Below are 18737 nucleotides of genomic sequence, written 5' to 3' on the forward strand. Positions count from 1 at the left end.
AGCTAAATGTCTAGCCCCTGAATCAAGCTCTGTGGAATAATCAGGGTCATCCCTGCCCAACAGCTTCTGTAGCTGCCATGTGCACCTGAATTACAGGACCTGGTTAAAATGCAGCTTCTGCTGCCATGGTCTGGAGGGCGCCCAAGATTCTGTATTTCTAATAGGCTCCTTGGTGATGCCAATACTGCCCCTTAGAAAACCACACTTTGAGTAGCAAGCAAGGCCCTGAATCACTAAATAATCCGTCTCCTTTACAATAGCCCCAGGATGGCAAGCCTCAGATCCTTATCTGTCAGATGGGTGAATTTGCGTTCAGTTTACAGAAATGAAATGAGGAATGAATGTTATAGCACCTGTGAAATGCCTGGCACACAATAGGTGCTCAATAAATGCTGGCTCTTCTCCCTTGATAGGAGCTGGCAAGGGTCTGGGTGCACAACAGATGCTCAGTAAAGCCTTTTCCAATTGATAGGGTCTAGCAGCATTTTTCCCTAAAATAGAGAATAAACTGAATTATGTTTCCTCTTGGAATGAAGCCAAACCGAATATTAATTTTTTTTTTCCTGAACTGCAGTTTCAGAAAGAAAGAAAAGTGAGTAGAGTAATTGCAGTCTGAAGCAAACCTCTGTAATTTCTGTAATTACAGAACAGAACAGAAGCAAAACAAAGCAGGAATGTGCACAGCATCATGGGAGGGAGTGGGGGCCCTACTGCCATTCCCACTGCTCTCCTCCTGCCTCCCCAGTCCTGCATGGCACCCCACTAGCTCCAAGTCGATTCTGAGCCCAGTCCTGGCCTTGGACAATAGCAGCCCTGAGACTCTGGCCTTGGCCTTTTGGCTTCTGCCTAAGTCCCCACCCCACGCAGACTCCTGTCCCTCTCATGCAATGGAACAGAGGCAGATTGTCCAAGTGGCTGCCACATGCTCCCCTCCCCCCAGCCTGCCATCTGGCCCAGGGCTGGGCTGCTGACAGCCAATCCACCAGCAAGGCCTTCAGGCCCGACCTCCTAAATAGATCCCCAGTGCCACTCCTTACCACCCCTGCCCTAGCTGCCACTGTTCAAGTCACCACTGTGCCTTGCCAGGGCTTGCAGCCTCTCAGCTCCCACCCTTGCCCCTCCTGCAGACAGCCAAGGTGAGACTCACAAGCAAAAGTCAGATCACCCCACTGTTTATACCCTCCAGTTTCTGCCATCCCATTTTGGAATAAAATCTGAACCCCCAGCAGTGGTCTCTGAGACCTTGTGTGATCTGGCCTCTGCCCGCCTGACTAGCTCTGTTCCCTGCCGCATTGGACTGTAGCCACCCGGGCCTCCATGCGGCCTCTCAAATAAGCCAAGCTTATTCCTGCCCTGGGGCCTTTGTACTTGCTCTCCCTCTGTTTGAAATGCTGTATCCCAGAGAGTCAAATTTCTGGCTCCTAATTCAAACTGGAAAAAAAAATTTTTTGTTCAGGCCAAATAAGTCCAAGGGCCAATTCTGACCCATATTGCCACCTCTGACCTAGAGCTTTCCAGCTCCATGTTTTCTTTTTTTCTTTTTTTCCAAGGCATCTCCTCACTCACACATTAGTAGAAGTATTCTTTCTGTTTGGTTTGGCCCATTTTTATCAGTGGCTTTAGGACTTGGTCACAGAGAGCGCATCAAGAAAGTATGGGACATCATGGGAACATTTTTACCACCTTCCTTCCTTGATTCTATAATTCCTTCGAGAGTCCCCATGAATGAGTCTTCTTCTATAATACTAATCTGATCACATTATCACTCCTGTCCCATACCTGCAATTGATCACTAAGTTCCTTAATCTGGCTTTCAAGGCCCTTCACAAACTGATCTTCCAAACTTCAAATCTCCCTACTCTTAATCATGTATTTCCCTCCATTTGGGGTGCCCTTCTTTCTTTTTGAGCCTGATGAACACCTATTCGGCCTTTAAAACCAAGCTCAAATGTTCCCTCATCTGGGATACCTTCTCTGGTTGAATTAACTCAGTCCTCCTAGGCCTACAGCAGTGGTTCTCAACCTGTGCATCGTGACCCCTTTGGCGGTCGAACGACCTTTTCACAGGTGTCGCCTAAGACTATCGGAAAACACATATATAATTACATATTGTTTTTGTGATTAATCACTATGCTTTAGTTATGGTTGGGGATCACCACAACATGAGGAACTGTATTAAAGGGTCGCGGCATTAGGAAGGTTAAGAACCACTGGCCTACAGTGTCTTATCAGACACTCTTGCAGTACTTATGATTATGATTAGCTATAAGCAGAGATAGTTCTCCTCCTAGGCTGTGACCTTGTCAAGGTCATGGACCTTATCTTAGTAATCCTTGCAACCTGAGTGTCTAGCTCAGCTCCATGTACACATTAGGCCCTCAGTAAGTATCTAAAAAATTGATTCTTCCTGCTGTGCCCATTAGTTCACTGATTCAAATTCTGTTGACCAGAGTATAGATCAGAAAACAAAATGCTTAAAACAATTGTTCCATCACCATTCCAGCACATAGCATGTGCTCAGTAAATACTTGTTGAGTGAATGAGTAGGTGAGTGAATCCAGAGGACTTATTGCTTGTGGTCTCACATTAACAGTGCCCTTTTGAAAGTTGCTTTGGTGGAATTCAGTTAATGGTGGCACATTAAGGACCTGGAGGATTGTGGAACTAGGTTCTTGTTCATCTGATGAGGAAGAACTGGAAGACTCTGGAAAGGGCCTTGAAAAAATGCCCTGTGCCCTACCTTGTGAGCTGGTGAGAGGCATTCCTTCTATCTGCTGTGCCAGCAGATAAAGAAGGACCTCAGGCTGGCAGTCAGGAGCAGGGAGATGTGTGTCTTACTGCAGGAGACCCACAGAGCCACCCTCTGACACAGAACAGCCCTTGTTCTGCAAAGCACAGGAGCCTGTTTCAGGAGAGGGGAGGCAACAATGGGAAAAGGTTAGTTCCACTTCAGAGGTCATTAATTCTAGAAAGTCAGCTGGGTTCTCTTGCCATGAACTTGCATGTGCCTGTGCTTTCTGCGAGCTCTTTTTCGTGAGGGGAGCGACAGGTTAACTTGCTGGTGTCAGGAATTAAAATTCCCACGCAGCTCTCTCCCTCGAGTGCGTGAGCGTGAGCGAGGCAGCCTCTGGAACTGCTTTATGTAAGCACTGGGTCCCAGGCTTTCTCACTAACAGGAGTCCCTTTATCCTTTTCCTCCCATCTACTAGATGTTTGGGTTTTTTTCTTTTTCTTACCAGACTTTGTTTATTACAAAATGATTCCTTTTTATTATTTTAACCAAACACACAAATGTTTCACTTCCAGCTTCTGGCCCAAAATGATCAACCCGACCACTTTGAATTGGTATGAAAAGAGCCAAAGCAAAGGACCTGACATTTTTATTAGCTAGTATTCCCCATGGCAACTAAGAGGATGATTTCTAACTGGCTTTCGAAAATGCTGAAAGATGCTGAAAGGCCTGAATAATGAAGCCTCAGTGAATGTTAGCTGCTATCATCATCATCATCATCATCATCATCATCATCATCATCATCACTATTTTAGCCTCTAGAAAGCTATGAATACCAGATTAAGAACCATGATCCATAACAAAGATGGTAACAATCACCATGATGATAATGGTGAAGGTTCTTAAGTCCTCCCTCTGAGCCAGGCATTCTTTCGCATACTTTAGATACATGATCTCATTTCATCTTCACCACAAACCTATAAGAGAAGTGTTGTTACTCTCCCCCAACTTTACAGATGAAGGTCAAAATAGGGAAGTAACTCACCCAGCATTAGTGTTAGAGGGAGCTGAGGTCTGATTAGCACTGAGGTAGTGGCATCAATTATATAAATTCATGGCTTTATGTCTTTATGTCTTCATATATTGTACATGTTCTAAGAAGGAAAGCTCCACATACGTTTATGTGGCTCTTCATAGGGCAGTTATAGACATTTGGCTACATCTGAATACACTTCTGTATGCTGGAGGTCACACGTATGACTTCCTCATGGTGAGTTCTGCAGAGCAGCTACCATCTCTGATTCCCCCCAGGCTTGGCATGAGGAGGGGCTCAATATACTTGTGGAGAAGCCGACAGCATAAACTTCCTGGTGAACTAACTGAACTCCTACCCCAGACCTTTCGACCTCCTTTGTGTTGATGTTAAATGGTTTCTTCAAAGGGCATACACACTTCAGTTTCACCCTCTAAACATGTACTGCTCTCTGCCTGCTCGCAGGAAGTGAACCAGAGCGGCATCTGGCTCTCTATGGCTCGCCTCCCTTACTCTCTCTCCCTCTCACTGTCCCTGAATGGTGTTGGGTGATCCTGAGGCCCAGGGCACAGCACCAGTTAAAAAAAAACCAGTAGGTTTTGGAGTTTGGTTTCAGTCTCCATGGTAATCAATGAGTAAATCCAGAGTAGAGGCAAGAAGTTATTCCCACAGGCCACAGGCATTCCTAAAAACTTGGTCAAGTGGAGAGAAGTAGTGCTCAGAGATTCAAGGCTGTAGCAGAAATCCCCTGAGCCCAATATAAGCAAAAATGGGGAGTTGGTTTTATGACTGTGGCTTGCTTTGTAAACTCTAAGAGCAGGAACATAGCCAGTTTCTAGAAAGCCTGGAACCACAAAGTAAAATGCCTTCAAGAGTCTCCATCTTTTGATTTCCACTTTCTTTCCTCCTTAGCAGACCAAGTCTCTCTGCTACTCTGAGTACAAGGCGGTCAGAAGAGGGCTGCCTCAGTGGTACCAAGTTGCTGGAGAGACTGGCCTTCTTTCTCCATCCCATGCCAAATTTCCAGGGAAGGAGCTTTGATTGGCTAGCCAGGGTCAGGTGATCAGCCCTGGTCCAAGGGGATTGGATCATTTTAAACTAACATAGCAGCTGGAGCATGCAAGGGCAGATCGTGGGGACAGTTAAGGGCATCATTGTTTTCACAGTGAATGGCTGACCCACCCCCCCAAAGGGGATCCACTTCAGCCCCTCGTCCCCCACTTTCCTGAGGCTGCTCTCTCCCCTGAATATCCCAAGACTCTATGGTAGACCACAGAATCACCTGCCTCCTGCCATTCCTGACAACACACGTGGCGGTCACCCTTCATGAGTCTGACAGGCCCTGCCCGGGCCAGGACCTAGATGAGACTGTGGGTCATCCTTGAGAACAAGAAGCAGGGTTGTCCGAAGGTGGTCTGGCTCACTGTGAACTCTCAGAAGAAACAGTGGTATTTGGTAATGCGGACTGTGTGTGGAGGGCCGGAAGGCAAGTACACAGCAAACCTGGGAAACCCCAGCAGGGCAGAGCTGAGGGGAGGAAGCCATTTGGGGCAGGGGCCACACATTGCTTTGGCTCCTACATCCGTGAGTCCAAGCCAGTGCTTCACACGTCCCTGTTTTCTCTGAGTGTTCCATAAGTTTATTCTCTGTGATTTTTATTAATTATAAAAGGTCATAGAAATTTAATAATTTATTTTATTTATAATTTTTTTGTGGAAATTTAAAAATAACTGTAGAAATTCAGAAAAGTGCAAAGAAAGAAAACAAAAATCACTTATAAACTAATCACTGGCAACATATTAGGGAAAATCATTTAAGTGTTTTTTTTGTTTTAATGAACAGATTTGAGGGGAAGGAATAAAATTAGGCTCATACTGAATAAACTTTTGAAATCTGCTTTTCTCATTCCCCAAACAAGGGGCTCTCTCCCATGTTCTTACATGGTTTTTCACAGCATTACTGCAAGGTTGGATGGACGATGTAGAAAATTATCAGCTGCATTCATTGGCTGCCAGTGGAGTCCCGAGAAGCTGCAGCCCCTCTGTGATTTATCTTTTCTTTCTGATAAAATTATGGAACATCTTCCTCACAGTGCCCTCCTGCCCACTCTCGCAGCCATCCCTAAGGCATCGGGCCCGCTCCTGCGTGTTCCCAGGACCTCAGGGACTGGCCATGCTGCATGGACTCATTGAGGTCGCCCTGGCTGGGTGGCTCCAAGGGGCTCATACACAGCACAGACGCTGGCAGGCTTCCTGCACCCCTGCTGCTCTCCACCCAGGGCTGCCCACCAGTGCCGCCAGCCAGCTCACCGCCCCTCCTCTCTTCCGCTTTGCAGGCTCTCACCCAGGAGTTGCAGAGGGAGCTGCTCTGGAGCTGACCCACCATAAAAAATCATCTGGTGCCATCAACAACCTAATCACAACAACCATTTCCAAACCAATCAGGTGAAAAGCACTCTTATAAGCCACGAAAGCTCATTTTTGCTATAATTCTACAAGGCAGGTAGCATTATTCCCATTATATAGATGGAGAAACTGAGCGTAAAGCCATCAGGAGTAGTACCTAGGGCCACTCAGCTGGTAAAAGGCAGGGCGGAGATTGGAACCCAGGACTGGACTAGTCCTGTCTCTACTCCTCCCTGTCTCTGGAACTAGAGGTGAGAAGGGTACAGTAGGTGGAACATCTGGGTATGATTGAGGATCAGAGATGTCACCAAAGCCAGGGGTCCTTCCTCACCTGAGGGCTGTGGCTGGCTCCTGGTATAAGAATCTGCTTTCGGGAATTTGTTAGAAGTGTAGATTTGGGACTCATCTCCTAGACATTTCTGATGTGGCACATCTTGGTGGGAGCTGGGAATGTGTCTGTAAAGACCTTCCCAAATGACTTGGAAACATAGCCAGGCCTGGGAACTGCTGATGAAGTAGCAACGAGTTTTCATGATTTCCCAGGCACAGTGTGTCTCAATAAATAAGTGAAGAACAACAACCCAATGAGGGATGTACTATTATCATGCTCAGTTTAAAAGATAGGGGAAGGGCGGCCCAGAGAGGGTAAGAAGCTTACTCCAAGTCTTGCAGCTTGAAAGTGGTAAAAAGGACTTTGATCATGGTCAGTGCTGGCGCTCAGATAGCACCTTCCCCCACCACCTGCAGCCAGGAGCCCTCCCTATTCAGTCCCACGTTCAGATCCTCCATCACTTACCCTGCTGTGGCTATTACAGCACCAGCATATGAAAATCTGATTGCATCCATGGAGGCAAAGACAAGGAGCACTTAGTTTTTCTCTCTGGACATTTGGTCACCTTGGGTTTCACCCCTGAGCAGGACACATAACGGAGGGGCCATGACACAGATGGCCAGAGTTGAAGCTAGTCCAGGAGACAACAGACCACCCCCTCACATGTTACCTTCACAAACAAAAGGCACCCCCTTCCTCTGGGAGCAGAGCCTGGTGGGAGAGAGCTTAGAAGAGAGCTTTCTTGGGCCCCTAGTTTTTTGTTATTTTTCATTGTTATTTTAGGGCAACTCCATAATCTTGCCTCCCTTCATTGCCTGTCACCCCAGCCCTCTGTTCTAGGGTGACCTTGAGTCGCAAAACTGCTGTCCACGTGGACCGGGGCTGACATTGCACGTCCATCTGCCAGGACCCCTGTGTCCAAACTCCGAGACATGGCAACTAATGGCAGCAAGGTGGCCGATGGGCAGATCTCCACAGAGGTTAGCGAGGTCCCTGTGGCCAATGACAAGCCCAAAACCCTGGTGGTCAAAGTGCAGAAGAAGGCAGAGGACCTTCCGGACCGGGACACATGGAAGGGGCGTTTCGACTTCCTCATGTCCTGCGTGGGCTACGCCATTGGCCTGGGCAATGTCTGGAGATTCCCCTATCTCTGCGGAAAAAATGGCGGCGGTAGGTGCTGGCCTTCCACCTTCAGGCTGGGCCTGGACCCCACAGAAAATGTCCCTCTTAGACATTTTCTGGGGCAACGTAAGGGAAATGGGTCCCCTAAAGACTTCAAAAGGAGTGTCAGACCCCACTTCCTGTTTCTTGTCTTTTCATTAAAAGATTCCCAAAGGGCCATGGTGCTCTGTAAATATCAGAAAGTTCACCCCTTCATTTGCAAAGTGTGGGGCATGTGTTTTGAGCAGCGAATGTCCTTGGGCCTCATTATGGCTACGGATGCTGCTTTGGGGGCAGAGTGTAAGGAAATCATGGCAGAGACCCCAGAATGCCCTGCTGACTGGGATTTCTCCAAAGCTCTGGGGCCATGAGCATCTCTCTTCTTGATCCCACAGGGGCCTTCCTGATCCCCTACTTTTTGACGCTCATCTTTGCGGGGGTCCCACTCTTCCTGCTGGAGTGTTCCCTAGGCCAGTACACATCCATTGGGGGCCTAGGGGTATGGAAGCTGGCGCCCATGTTCAAGGGTAAGTCTGCAGAGTAGGGCTGTGGGTCGTGGTACTGATTCTGCCTCCAGGGTGGTGGTGAAGCCACAGAGTCTTCTCAACATGCTCAACCCCTCTGGACAGAGGGAGCTGCTCAGCCACATCTGAGCAGAGTGAAGCAGTTAGAAGGGGCCAGGTGACAGATGACGTGCTGGTGGAGAGGAAGACGCAATCCAGAGGCCCCCACACGCACATCAGCCTGCCCTGTGCTGTGAGCTCATTTCCTTGAGTTTTCCTGGCCCATTCCAGGTGCGGCTTTCTTAGCTTCCTTGCTCAGTGCTGACAGACACAGGTGAACACGTGGAGAATCATGCTTGCCTGGCAAGCCCAGACCCAGCCCCACCTTCAGGCAACCTGTGCAGGGGTGCCCCAGACACAAGGCCTGCCTCCCTCACTTGCCAGATGCATGTGACTTGAGCCAAGTTCCTGCCTCCCTCCAAAGTTGAGTGAGACTGTAGACATTGTGGGAAATGATAACAGCGGCACACCCTGGGAAAATTATGGTTATGAGATTAATATCATTATGGTGTGTTCACTCCCAGGTGTGGGCCTTGCTGCTGCTGTGCTATCCTTCTGGCTAAACATCTACTACATTGTCATCATCTCCTGGGCTATCTACTACCTGTACAATTCCTTCACCACGGTGAGTGGCCCCTCCAACCGCTCCTCGAAAAAGAGCCAGACCCAGTGCCACCCTCCATCCACTGGGACCACTGTTCTGCTGACAGGGCCATTCCTCCAGCAGTGGGGGTTGGGAGTGGTCTTCAGCAGCCTTTGTTTCCCCACAATTATAGCCCCGTGACCTGAGCCCCTGCTCCAGGCCAGGCACTCAGTCAGGCACTTTGTGGGCTCACATCTAATCCTCATGACACCCCTCTAAGGCGGTCATTGTTAGCTTATTTTATATAGACCCAGGTTCAAACCTTAATCCTACTATACACGAGCTGTGCAACTTTGGGAATGAGGCTTAACCTCTCTGAGCCTCAGTGCCCTCATTTATAAAATGAAGGTAAAAGGGAAACCCACCTCCTAGAGCTGTGAGAATTAAGGAGTAAATGTGTGTGAAGTGCTTAGCTCTGTGACTGGCAAAGGACAAGCACTGTAAGTATTCACTGTTAATATCAGCATGCACAGGCTCAAATGGGTGAAGTCCCTTGCCCAAAGTTGCATAGCTGGGAAGTGACCCCGGGATGGAACACAAAGCCTTATGGTGATGCCTGGAAAGCTCATTTTCAGAGTGAAAAGGTACAAGTTTGAATCTCAGCCACAATACTTAGGAGCTGTGTGATCTCAAGCAAGTTGCTGCCCCTCTTTGATCTCTAAAATGGGGCTCACAGCATGACATGCATCTGGGAGCTGTTGGGAAGGGGAGGTGAGATCATGGTTGTGAGAAGGTTCAGCGGACCGTAAGGGTGGAAAGGTGTGCCAGGACCACTGTTATCAGCCCCTGGGGGCTCAACAGGGTTTGTCTGTGCCACTGTTTCTTTGCAGACACTGCCATGGAAACAGTGTGACAACCCCTGGAACACAGACCGCTGCTTCTCCAACTACAGCATTGCGAACACCACCAACATGACCAGCGCTGTGGTGGAGTTCTGGGAGTGAGTGCAGGGCTATTCGTGGTGGGTGGTGTATCAGCCAGGGCCAGCAGGCACAGAGGCACCCTCAAAAGGCTGGTGGAAGAGTGAGGTGAAGGTTTGTGGAGATGTGGGTAGGTCTAAGGGAGACACAAGAAGGGTGAAGCCCCTCCCTCCCCCAGAGAGAGCTGAACCTTGGAAGGGCCCCTAGACATGTGCTAGGCCTTCGGTAGAGAAACCCAACTGCAGACGAAGCAACAGCCAGCAAGGAGGCTACATGCCCGACAACTTTCCTCCCACCCTCCAAGCTCCTGCTACTGTTCAAACCCAGAAGAAGCCAGAGGCCAAGGGAGCCAGCAGCGTGGAGAAGGGTGGTCGGTGATGAGCAGAGGGGAATAACCATCATAGGCTGAGAAGAATCACCAAGGGAGGCTAATACTCCCAGTTCATCCTGAAAACCAGTCTGGAGTCACTTGGAATAAAGATGTGCACACTCTGTCCACAGTGAAGGCCATGATGATTGTTCCATCATAGAAGATGCACGTTGGGAACATTAATTTTCCAAAATAAGGTCCTGGGACCCAAATCTCTTTGGCATGAAGGAAGTATCTGTACTGGGAAGCTTGAAAGGGTCTACCAGGAGCAACCTGGAAGGTTCCACTGCACCTTGGATAAGCTGCCAGGAGGAGCCGTTCTCAGGAGGTCAGAACACATGATGCCAATCTCTTAGTGCTGAAACGTCCTTGGCTAGGCTGTCTCCTTACAAATATAAATCACATTCTGCTCCGGCTGGTTATGCTTTCAAGCATCTCCCACATACAATTGCCTCACACATGTCTAGGCTTTTCATTCAACCATTTGTTCAATAAACGTTGCTTGAGCACCTACTATGTGCCAGTTTGGTTAGAAACATGGATAAATAAACAGGCAATGACAGCACTAGGTGACAGGTGCTAAGAGGAGGGACACATAGCAGGCTGTGGGGTCCCCAAGGAGGTGCCTGGACGAGCCTAGGTGAGGAGTGGCATCTAAGGATGAAAAACATCTGGAAGACAGGTGTTGGCAGAAGGAAGAGTATGCGTGAAGGTTTGGAGGCAGGTGAGAGCAACCAATGCTGGAGTGAGGGGGTGACAAGTAGTCCAGTCTTATGAAAGTTTGAGGGGGCTGCGGTGAGAGCCAAGAGAACAGGGGCTAGCTCATCAAGGTCTTGCAAGGTCCACCTGGGGAGTTTGGGCTTCATTCTGAGAAGAACAGGTAGCTATTCATTGTAGAATTTTAAGTGGGAGAGTGACATGGTCAGACTTGCAACTAGAAGGATCCCTGGGGCCTGGAGTGGGGACAGAGAGAAAGTGAAGGTGAGGGTCCTGCTAGGAGGCTACTGCAGCCATCCAGGCGAGCAACGATGGTGGCTGAACTAAGGCATTAACTAGTTCTACCGACTAGTATAATGGGCCCCCCAGTCCCCACCCAGCTCTTAGATCTTAGTGATCACAGATGTCAGCACAATTACAGTGGTGAACGTTGCCCATGTCCACACACTGGTCCGCACTCCCCTGGGCACTCCAGCCCCATGGGACTTTCTCCTCACCGCATTTTTCCATTAGGCGCAACATGCATCAGATGACAGACGGGCTGGATAAGCCAGGTCAGATCCGCTGGCCTCTGGCCATCACCCTGGCCATCGCCTGGATCCTTGTGTATTTCTGTATCTGGAAGGGTGTTGGCTGGACTGGAAAGGTAAGTGATGTGACCAGTGGGAACTGAAGGGGGATGGGTCTACAAAGGGGTCTCCGCCCTGGGCAAGCAGTCTGTACTTCCCAGAAACACGATACAGTCTTAATTTAATCAGGTCTTTCATCTCTCTGTACCTCAGTTTGCTTTCCTGTAAAGCAGGAATAACATTACCTCTTCTGGAGAGGTGTGACGATTAAAGAAAACAATGAAAGTCAGGCCGGCACTCAATCCACTGAGCCACACCAGCCAGGGCTGTTGTCTGAGGTCTTAGAGCAAGTAAGGGAGAGAAAGGATTTGAATTGATAAGGTTGGAGACAGGGAGGTTCAGACTACCTAAGTAGCTGAATGAGCAGAACAGAACCTTAATGAATTCCACACTTGGGCATGGGCACACACAGCTGATGAAAATCTGCCCTGTTTCATTCTAGTCGGACCTTTGGACCCAACAGTTCTCAGATTCAAGGCTGGTGTCAAAGCAGTTCTGCTCTGGCTATGGAGAGAGGAGAAGGGCACAGTTGTCTCTAGGCTTAGCTTTTGGAAGCAGAAGAATGTAGGGCCTAAGGGCTTCGGACGAGGCAGAGCTGAGTTTGAATCGCAGTCCCCTGGTTCCTAGCTGTGTGCTCTTGGGCAAGTCAGTTCACTTCTCTAAGCCTTAGTCTCCTCATCTGTGAAGTAGTCACCTTACAGCAGTGTTGTCACAAAGACTGAGGGGGATAATCTATGCAGAGTAGCATACGCCTAGCACATAGCAGGCACTCAATATGTGATATCAGTTATAATCATTTGGGGGTAGTATCTAGAGTTCCTGCTACATTAAGAAACTGGCTATTTCTTGGGGACAAAAAGTAGGGCCTCTCTCATTGCATCTTTTGAGTCAAACAATCCATTAGTAAGCATTTATTGAGCATCTGCTACGTACCTAGCTGCATGCTGAACATGGAAGACATATTGAAGTGCAAGACCTAGCAACAAATATTTAGCATGTGTTATGTCTTCATGCAGCCAACCTTGTAGGTGACACAAATGGTTCTGAATCCCCTTTTCCTAATTCTAAGTACAGTGGTTTCGCTATGGGGCTGCGGCCACATTTTCTAACCCTGAAGAATCTCAGAGTCAAGGCAGGGAAATGAAGCTAACCCAGAGAACAATTTATGTTGAGCATGACTCTGAGATACAAAGGTCATTGAACTTGAAAATTGTCTTTCACACTAGGAGCAAAGAAATGTAATTTCTGACAATGATCTTAGTCTTCTGATGATCAATATGGCCAAAAATAATTTTTAAGATGAGTATACCCAGTGCTGGCATCTTTGCAGGAAAGGTGCTCTCTGTAATGCTGGACCAAGTTCAACTTCTGGAACGTAATCAGGCAAATATGGATTAAAAGCCCTGAGATCCTTATTCCTTTTTTCACAGTAATTCCACTTATAGAAATTTTCCCAAAGGCTAGAATAATTTTTTTAGTATAAGTTGTAGTAATTTTTTAGTATAATTTGTCTACTTCTGTAGACAGAGTTTTATGTATATTATTGAGATTCACATAAAGTTGGATGTAATCTCAATGGATGGTGAAACCTATTGAGGAACTATTTTGTATAATTAAAAATCACATTGTTATGAGACAGTAAAACAATCCTTAGTAAACAAAACAAGAAACAAAGCTGTATGTACTGTGTTTTCAAATTTTAAACATGTGAAATGAAAAGGTAAGAACATAATTTCAGCCTCATTTTGTAAGAAAATGTGGTCATGTGCAAAGGAAAGTCTCAAAAGAGGAACAGTAAAATGTTACTATGTATTTGTCTGGCATTTATTGAGTGTCTACTATACACCATGGGATGTTCTAAGCACTGGGAAAACAGAGAAGTGAGCATGTAACTTACATTCTAGAGGCTGTCAAAAAGAACTTTGTGTGTTCACATGTGATTTTTAAAATTTTCCTGTCACCACATGTATTATGTTAAACAGAAATCAGAAAGTAGGATGGGTAGGGGAAGAGAAAATTTGGCGCTGAGCTGGTTGGTTCAGACTCCAAAGGAGGGGCTGCAGACAAGTGGCAAGCAGAGCAGGTTAGGAATTCAGGAAGACTTCCTGGAGGAAGAGAACTGGAACCAAGCCCAGAGCCACAACAGGTACAGATGTAGGTGAAGTGCGGAAGGGGGAAGCATAGGTGCGCTGGAGGGGACGTGACCATGTCACCCACTTTCCTCCCAGGTGGTATACTTCTCAGCCACATATCCTTACATCATGCTGATCATCCTGTTCTTCCGTGGAGTGACGCTCCCTGGAGCCAAGGAGGGCATCCTCTTCTACATCACACCCAACTTCCGAAAGCTGTCGGACTCTGAGGTAAGCGGTCCTCCTGGCCCCGGGTGCGAGAGGGCACCAGCTGAATTAAGTGCACAGCTGAGTCCTGAGCAGTGGTTCACCAGCTTTAGCATAAGTTATTGCAGCTCTCTGACCCTCTAGGTAAACTGGGATCATTGCCAGGTACAGCTGGTTAGCATGTGTTAAGAGGTCCCCAGGGTGCTGTGGCTTTATGATTATAATTTTGACCATTTTTTATCATTCTGCCTGTAGGTGTGGCTGGATGCTGCTACACAGATTTTCTTCTCCTATGGACTGGGCCTAGGATCCTTGATTGCTCTTGGGAGCTACAACTCTTTCCACAACAATGTCTACAGGTGCCAGTGCACAGGAGCACCTTCCTCCTCAGCCACACCGCAGGCCTTTCTCCGTTGTCAGCCCCATCTTTCTCAGAGCCAATCCCCTCAGCCACTTCTGGTTCCGCTCCTCCTCTGGGGGTGGGCGGATGGACCCACTCCCAGGCACCCTCCCCGGCCCTGCCCTTTGCTAGGCAGGTGCTCACCTTCCCGCCTGCCCCGCCCTCCCTGACGGTGCCCTTCCCTCTCTACAGGGACTCCATTATTGTCTGCTGCATCAATTCGTGCACCAGCATGTTTGCAGGATTTGTCATATTCTCAATTGTGGGCTTCATGGCCCATGTCACCAAGAGGTCCATTGCTGATGTGGCGGCCTCAGGTCAGCAGCACGTGGGGCCAGGGCTCCTGGAGAGGGAGGGGTGAACTGCCACCTTGGCTCGCTGACATTGAGCTCCCTGTGTGCCAGGCAGCACACTGAGCATTTATGTGGACTAAATCCCCAAATCTTTCTAACACTAGCTCTTGCTATCCCCATTTCACAGATGAGGAAACTGAGACTCACTGAGGTTAGTGCCTCAGTGAGCTAGAAAGGTGGTAGAGCATTAGAGTTGAGCCCAGGCCTGGCTGATTGCAAAGCCTGGCCATCCTGGCACTTCTGACACAATGCTGGACATCTGTGGGGAGAACACTCACTCTTACCTTCAGGGATGTAAACACTGGTCCAACTCAGACACGTTCACCACCGTGACACAAAGCACCCAAGTCCATGCATTAGTCAGTTCCAAAAATGTTCTCGCCCAGGGGCTATGCCCACTCTGCTCTCCACACTCAGCCACAGGACCCAAGAAAACACCCAGGTAACCCCTCCATTTCCTGCTCAGCCAGGAAAGCAGCACACAGGAGGACCCAGAGGCTCAGGAAGGAAACATGACTTGCCCCTTTCCCATCGTGGAGAACTGGGCTGGTCCTGTGGGAAGGAACATTCTCCACTGAGGTCCTAATCTCCCCGCCACCTCACTTCTCTGGAATTCGCAGCCAACACCCCTCTTCCCAGAGCCAGACCCCATAGAGATTAGAGTGTCTTTCCTTTTCCTGCCAAGGTTTTCCCTGATTGCTTGAACATCACTCCACCCAGACACTAATATGCAACATGTCCCAAACTGACCTCCTGAAGCCTTCTCCCCTGTGCTCCCCACGGCAGCAAAGGGTGCTGCCATCCAGTGTCCAGGCCAGAGCCCCAACATCACCCCGGACCCTCTGTCACCTTCACTTGCAAACCAGCCAATCCCAGGACCCGCCCATTCCACCTCTATTTCTCTATCTGGTCACTTCCCTGCCCCTGCACTGTCCCCGCTGGTTCCCTTGCAGTTACTCATCTCCCCTCACCGGCCCCCTTGCCTCTGGACTACAGCCTCCGCTGCCACACACTCTTTTTCCTCATGTAGAAACACCCGAGAGGTTTCCCAGAAGATGAAATGAAATGAAGCTTAGAAAGTGGGTGGGTTCTGAGGGTGCTGTGGGTGTTCGGTATATTTTATTTTTCATTTTTTTACCCTTTTCCCCACAGGCCCTGGGCTGGCGTTCCTGGCATACCCAGAGGCCGTGACCCAGCTGCCCATCTCTCCCCTCTGGGCCATTCTCTTCTTCTCAATGCTGCTAATGCTGGGCATCGACAGCCAGGTGAGGACGTTCTCCCTGACACCTGGCAGAGCCCCTCGCCCAGCCTGGCCCATCTGGGGGCGAGTAGGGAGAGGAGGCCACTGCCCTAGGCCCCCTGAGAAGATGGCCAGGAGTTTCAGAGCCCCAGAATGTTCTACTGCATGAAACTTCAGAAAACAGCTCAGCCACCTGCCCCATTTCTGAGGTCGGGAGACTGATGCCTGGAGGGCAGGGACTCTCTTAAGTTCTCAAAGGGAGGCAGAGGCAGATCAGGCCTGGATACCAGGGCTTATGGGCCCCGTTGTCCTGATGCTGCTGGGCTCTCCACTCTTACGCCAGAGTCAGGCTTTGGGTGGGTTGGGGTTGGGGGCCTGGGGGCCTGCCGTGCAGGTAGCTGACCCCCGTTCCCCCTGAAGTTCTGCACTGTGGAGGGCTTCATCACTGCCCTGGTGGATGAGTACCCCAGACTCCTCCGCAACCGCAGGGAGCTCTTCATTGCTGCTGTTTGCGTGGTCTCCTACCTGATCGGCCTCTCTAACATCACCCAGGTAAGCACAGTCAGCACCTGGCGCACCTCCGTGCTGCCTGCCCCAGGGCCACTCCCAGGCCCTCTTCACCTCAGCCTTGTCCACTTGCCACCCGCTCACTGGGCACATTTCCATGCCAAGCCTGGCACAAACTGCAAGGAGTAAGATGGGGTCCCTGCCCACAGGGGGGCCCTGGGCTGGTGGGAGACACAGACACTGAGCCAGAAATGATGGACAGAGCTAGAGAATACAGCCCCTAACTCCACCTAGGGCACCAGGGACTGCTTCCTGGAGGAGGGGATGCAGGGGCTGAGTTTTAAAGGACTCCCAAAAATTAACTGGAGATTCGAGGTGGAGCTAGTTGGGCCTTTGACTTTGACACCGCCCTTTTCTCTCGTTCCTACTTTTCTTTTTCTATGGGTAGTAATGAGCAAGGCTGTCTGCATTCAAAGCTCTCCCAGTCTACTCAGAAGACAGAAGCATAACTGATAAATTGTACAGTAAATATAAATGAGCCTAAAGCCATGTGCTCAGGCCTGTGAGTCTGATTTATGATCCATAAAGCCACCTCTGGATCCAAATGCAGTTCAGACCTAGAATTATTGTTCATTCGTTCCATCATAGTTGATGAACACCTACTATAGGCCTGGCGTGACACTGGAGATTCAGCAGTTAACATGACAGACCATATCTTCTCTCTTGGAGCTTCATTTTGGTGGAGAAGACTGACATATACATCAGATCATTGAATGCCATGAAGAAAAGAGGATAATGGAACAGAGAATGACCAGCAAGGACGGGAGGGATGCTACCTCAACAGAGTAGTCAGGGGCAGTCCCTCTGAGGAAGTGATCATTGAGCTGAAGTGATAGTTGAGCTGAGGCTCAAATACAAGGAAGAACCAGCCAGGGAAAGATATAGCTAGGGGAAGAAAGCACAGCAGGTACAAAGGCCCTGAGGTAGAAATAAGGTTGGTGAACTTGGGCAACAGAAAGAAGGCCAGTGTGGTGGGGGCAGAGGGAGTTGAGGGCTAAGTGGGGGATGTAGAGCCAGAGATTATGCAGGACTTTGAGGCCAAGGCATTTGGATTTTATTTTATTATTTTATTTTATATCTTTCTACTTATTTACGTATTATGTTATTGTCTTATGTAAGCCATAGAAGCTTTTAAGCAGGACAGGGACATGACTGACTTAACACTGTGGACAGATGGCTCCTCTTTCTGCCCTCCAGTCTCACCAGAAATGGGACATTTCCCTCCACCACCACCCCACATTTTCTTCCCTGTCCCCAGAGAATCAACACCTACATCCTCCCAGGGTCAAAAATGCTTCCTCGAATCTACCCACAAGCCTTCTTGCTGCAGTTTAGCCTAACCCCAACCTCATCAGACTGTGACGTCCAAGTTGGCTGTGAACTGAATGCACTGCCCTGGCAGAAGTGACCTCACTCCCACCACTTTTCCTCCTGCAGGGGGGCATTTATGTCTTCAAGCTCTTTGATTACTACTCTGCCAGTGGCATGAGCCTGCTGTTCCTCGTGTTCTTTGAATGTGTCTCCATTTCCTGGTTTTACGGTGAGCATCAGCCTCCCTCCCTCCTTCACTCACTCATGGATTCATTTTTTCCTTTCTTTGGTTATCATTCAAGCAGTACAACTTGAACACCAGGTCCTTTCCACACATTTACGTACTTAGTTCTCACAACAATTCGATGATGTTGGTACAGAGGAGGTTCCATGTTCAGAAGATACCATAAGAAGAACAGTTAAATAAACTCATATAAATTAAAACCAAAATTTCTTCATAAATTTTGGAATAAAATGGTTTGTTTGAAATTTTATCTAGAAAAGGGAAACCAAAACTACAAAAATGAAAACAAAAAACTAAAGTTAAAAGTATGCACTATCTTAGAACAAAAAATGAAGGGAAATAATGATTTTATTTGGTCATTTTGTGGCCTAAATGTCCAGACCCAACTGCATGATAGTCAAAGGATATCCTTCCCTACACTTTGATTATCACAGCAAGATGATGCATTTGAGAGAAATGTTCTCCCAGGTCCCTTTTAGTACTTGACAATCATTGTATCTTCTTTGCCACCTCATTCTCCTCATCATTTTTCTTTTCTCTACTCTAACTGGCCTAGTGCTATCGAATCCTCCTGGTCAGTGAATTTGCTTATAATTGGAGTGATGCCCAATATCTCCCTTGTGAACTTCATGACATCTGTGGGTCCTTGCAAGATTTGCAGATATTTTCACATTAAGATGATTTGCTTTCCCACATAGCCCATTTTCTGTGGGAATCTGGTTATTGAACACTTAGATAACAAGCACCCCTCAGAACATTAGCCCCATGTTACAGATGAGG

The 18737-nt window shown here is 48.4% G+C and overlaps 1 protein-coding gene across 1 annotated transcript in view; it reads left to right on the top strand.

Annotated features, from left to right (window-relative positions):
- The window catches only part of SLC6A1 (solute carrier family 6 member 1), a 40779-nt gene that overhangs the window by 16428 nt on the left and 5614 nt on the right, over positions 1 to 18737 (top strand). Inside the window, exons 2-13 of the mRNA XM_090284177.1 lie at positions 6100 to 6208; positions 7328 to 7670; positions 8057 to 8188; positions 8749 to 8849; positions 9698 to 9807; positions 11388 to 11520; positions 13732 to 13866; positions 14098 to 14201; positions 14435 to 14559; positions 15748 to 15860; positions 16256 to 16387; positions 17840 to 17942. Of these exons, the coding sequence (XP_090140303.1) occupies positions 7433 to 7670; positions 8057 to 8188; positions 8749 to 8849; positions 9698 to 9807; positions 11388 to 11520; positions 13732 to 13866; positions 14098 to 14201; positions 14435 to 14559; positions 15748 to 15860; positions 16256 to 16387; positions 17840 to 17942 (1426 nt within the window). The 5' untranslated portion in view covers positions 6100 to 6208; positions 7328 to 7432. The remainder of the gene's footprint in view (positions 1 to 6099; positions 6209 to 7327; positions 7671 to 8056; positions 8189 to 8748; positions 8850 to 9697; positions 9808 to 11387; positions 11521 to 13731; positions 13867 to 14097; positions 14202 to 14434; positions 14560 to 15747; positions 15861 to 16255; positions 16388 to 17839; positions 17943 to 18737) is intronic.

Source organism: Furipterus horrens, unplaced genomic scaffold, assembly GCF_987537825.1.
Source record: "Furipterus horrens unplaced genomic scaffold, mFurHor1.1.pri manual_scaffold_7, whole genome shotgun sequence".
Lineage (NCBI taxonomy): Eukaryota > Metazoa > Chordata > Mammalia > Chiroptera > Furipteridae > Furipterus > Furipterus horrens.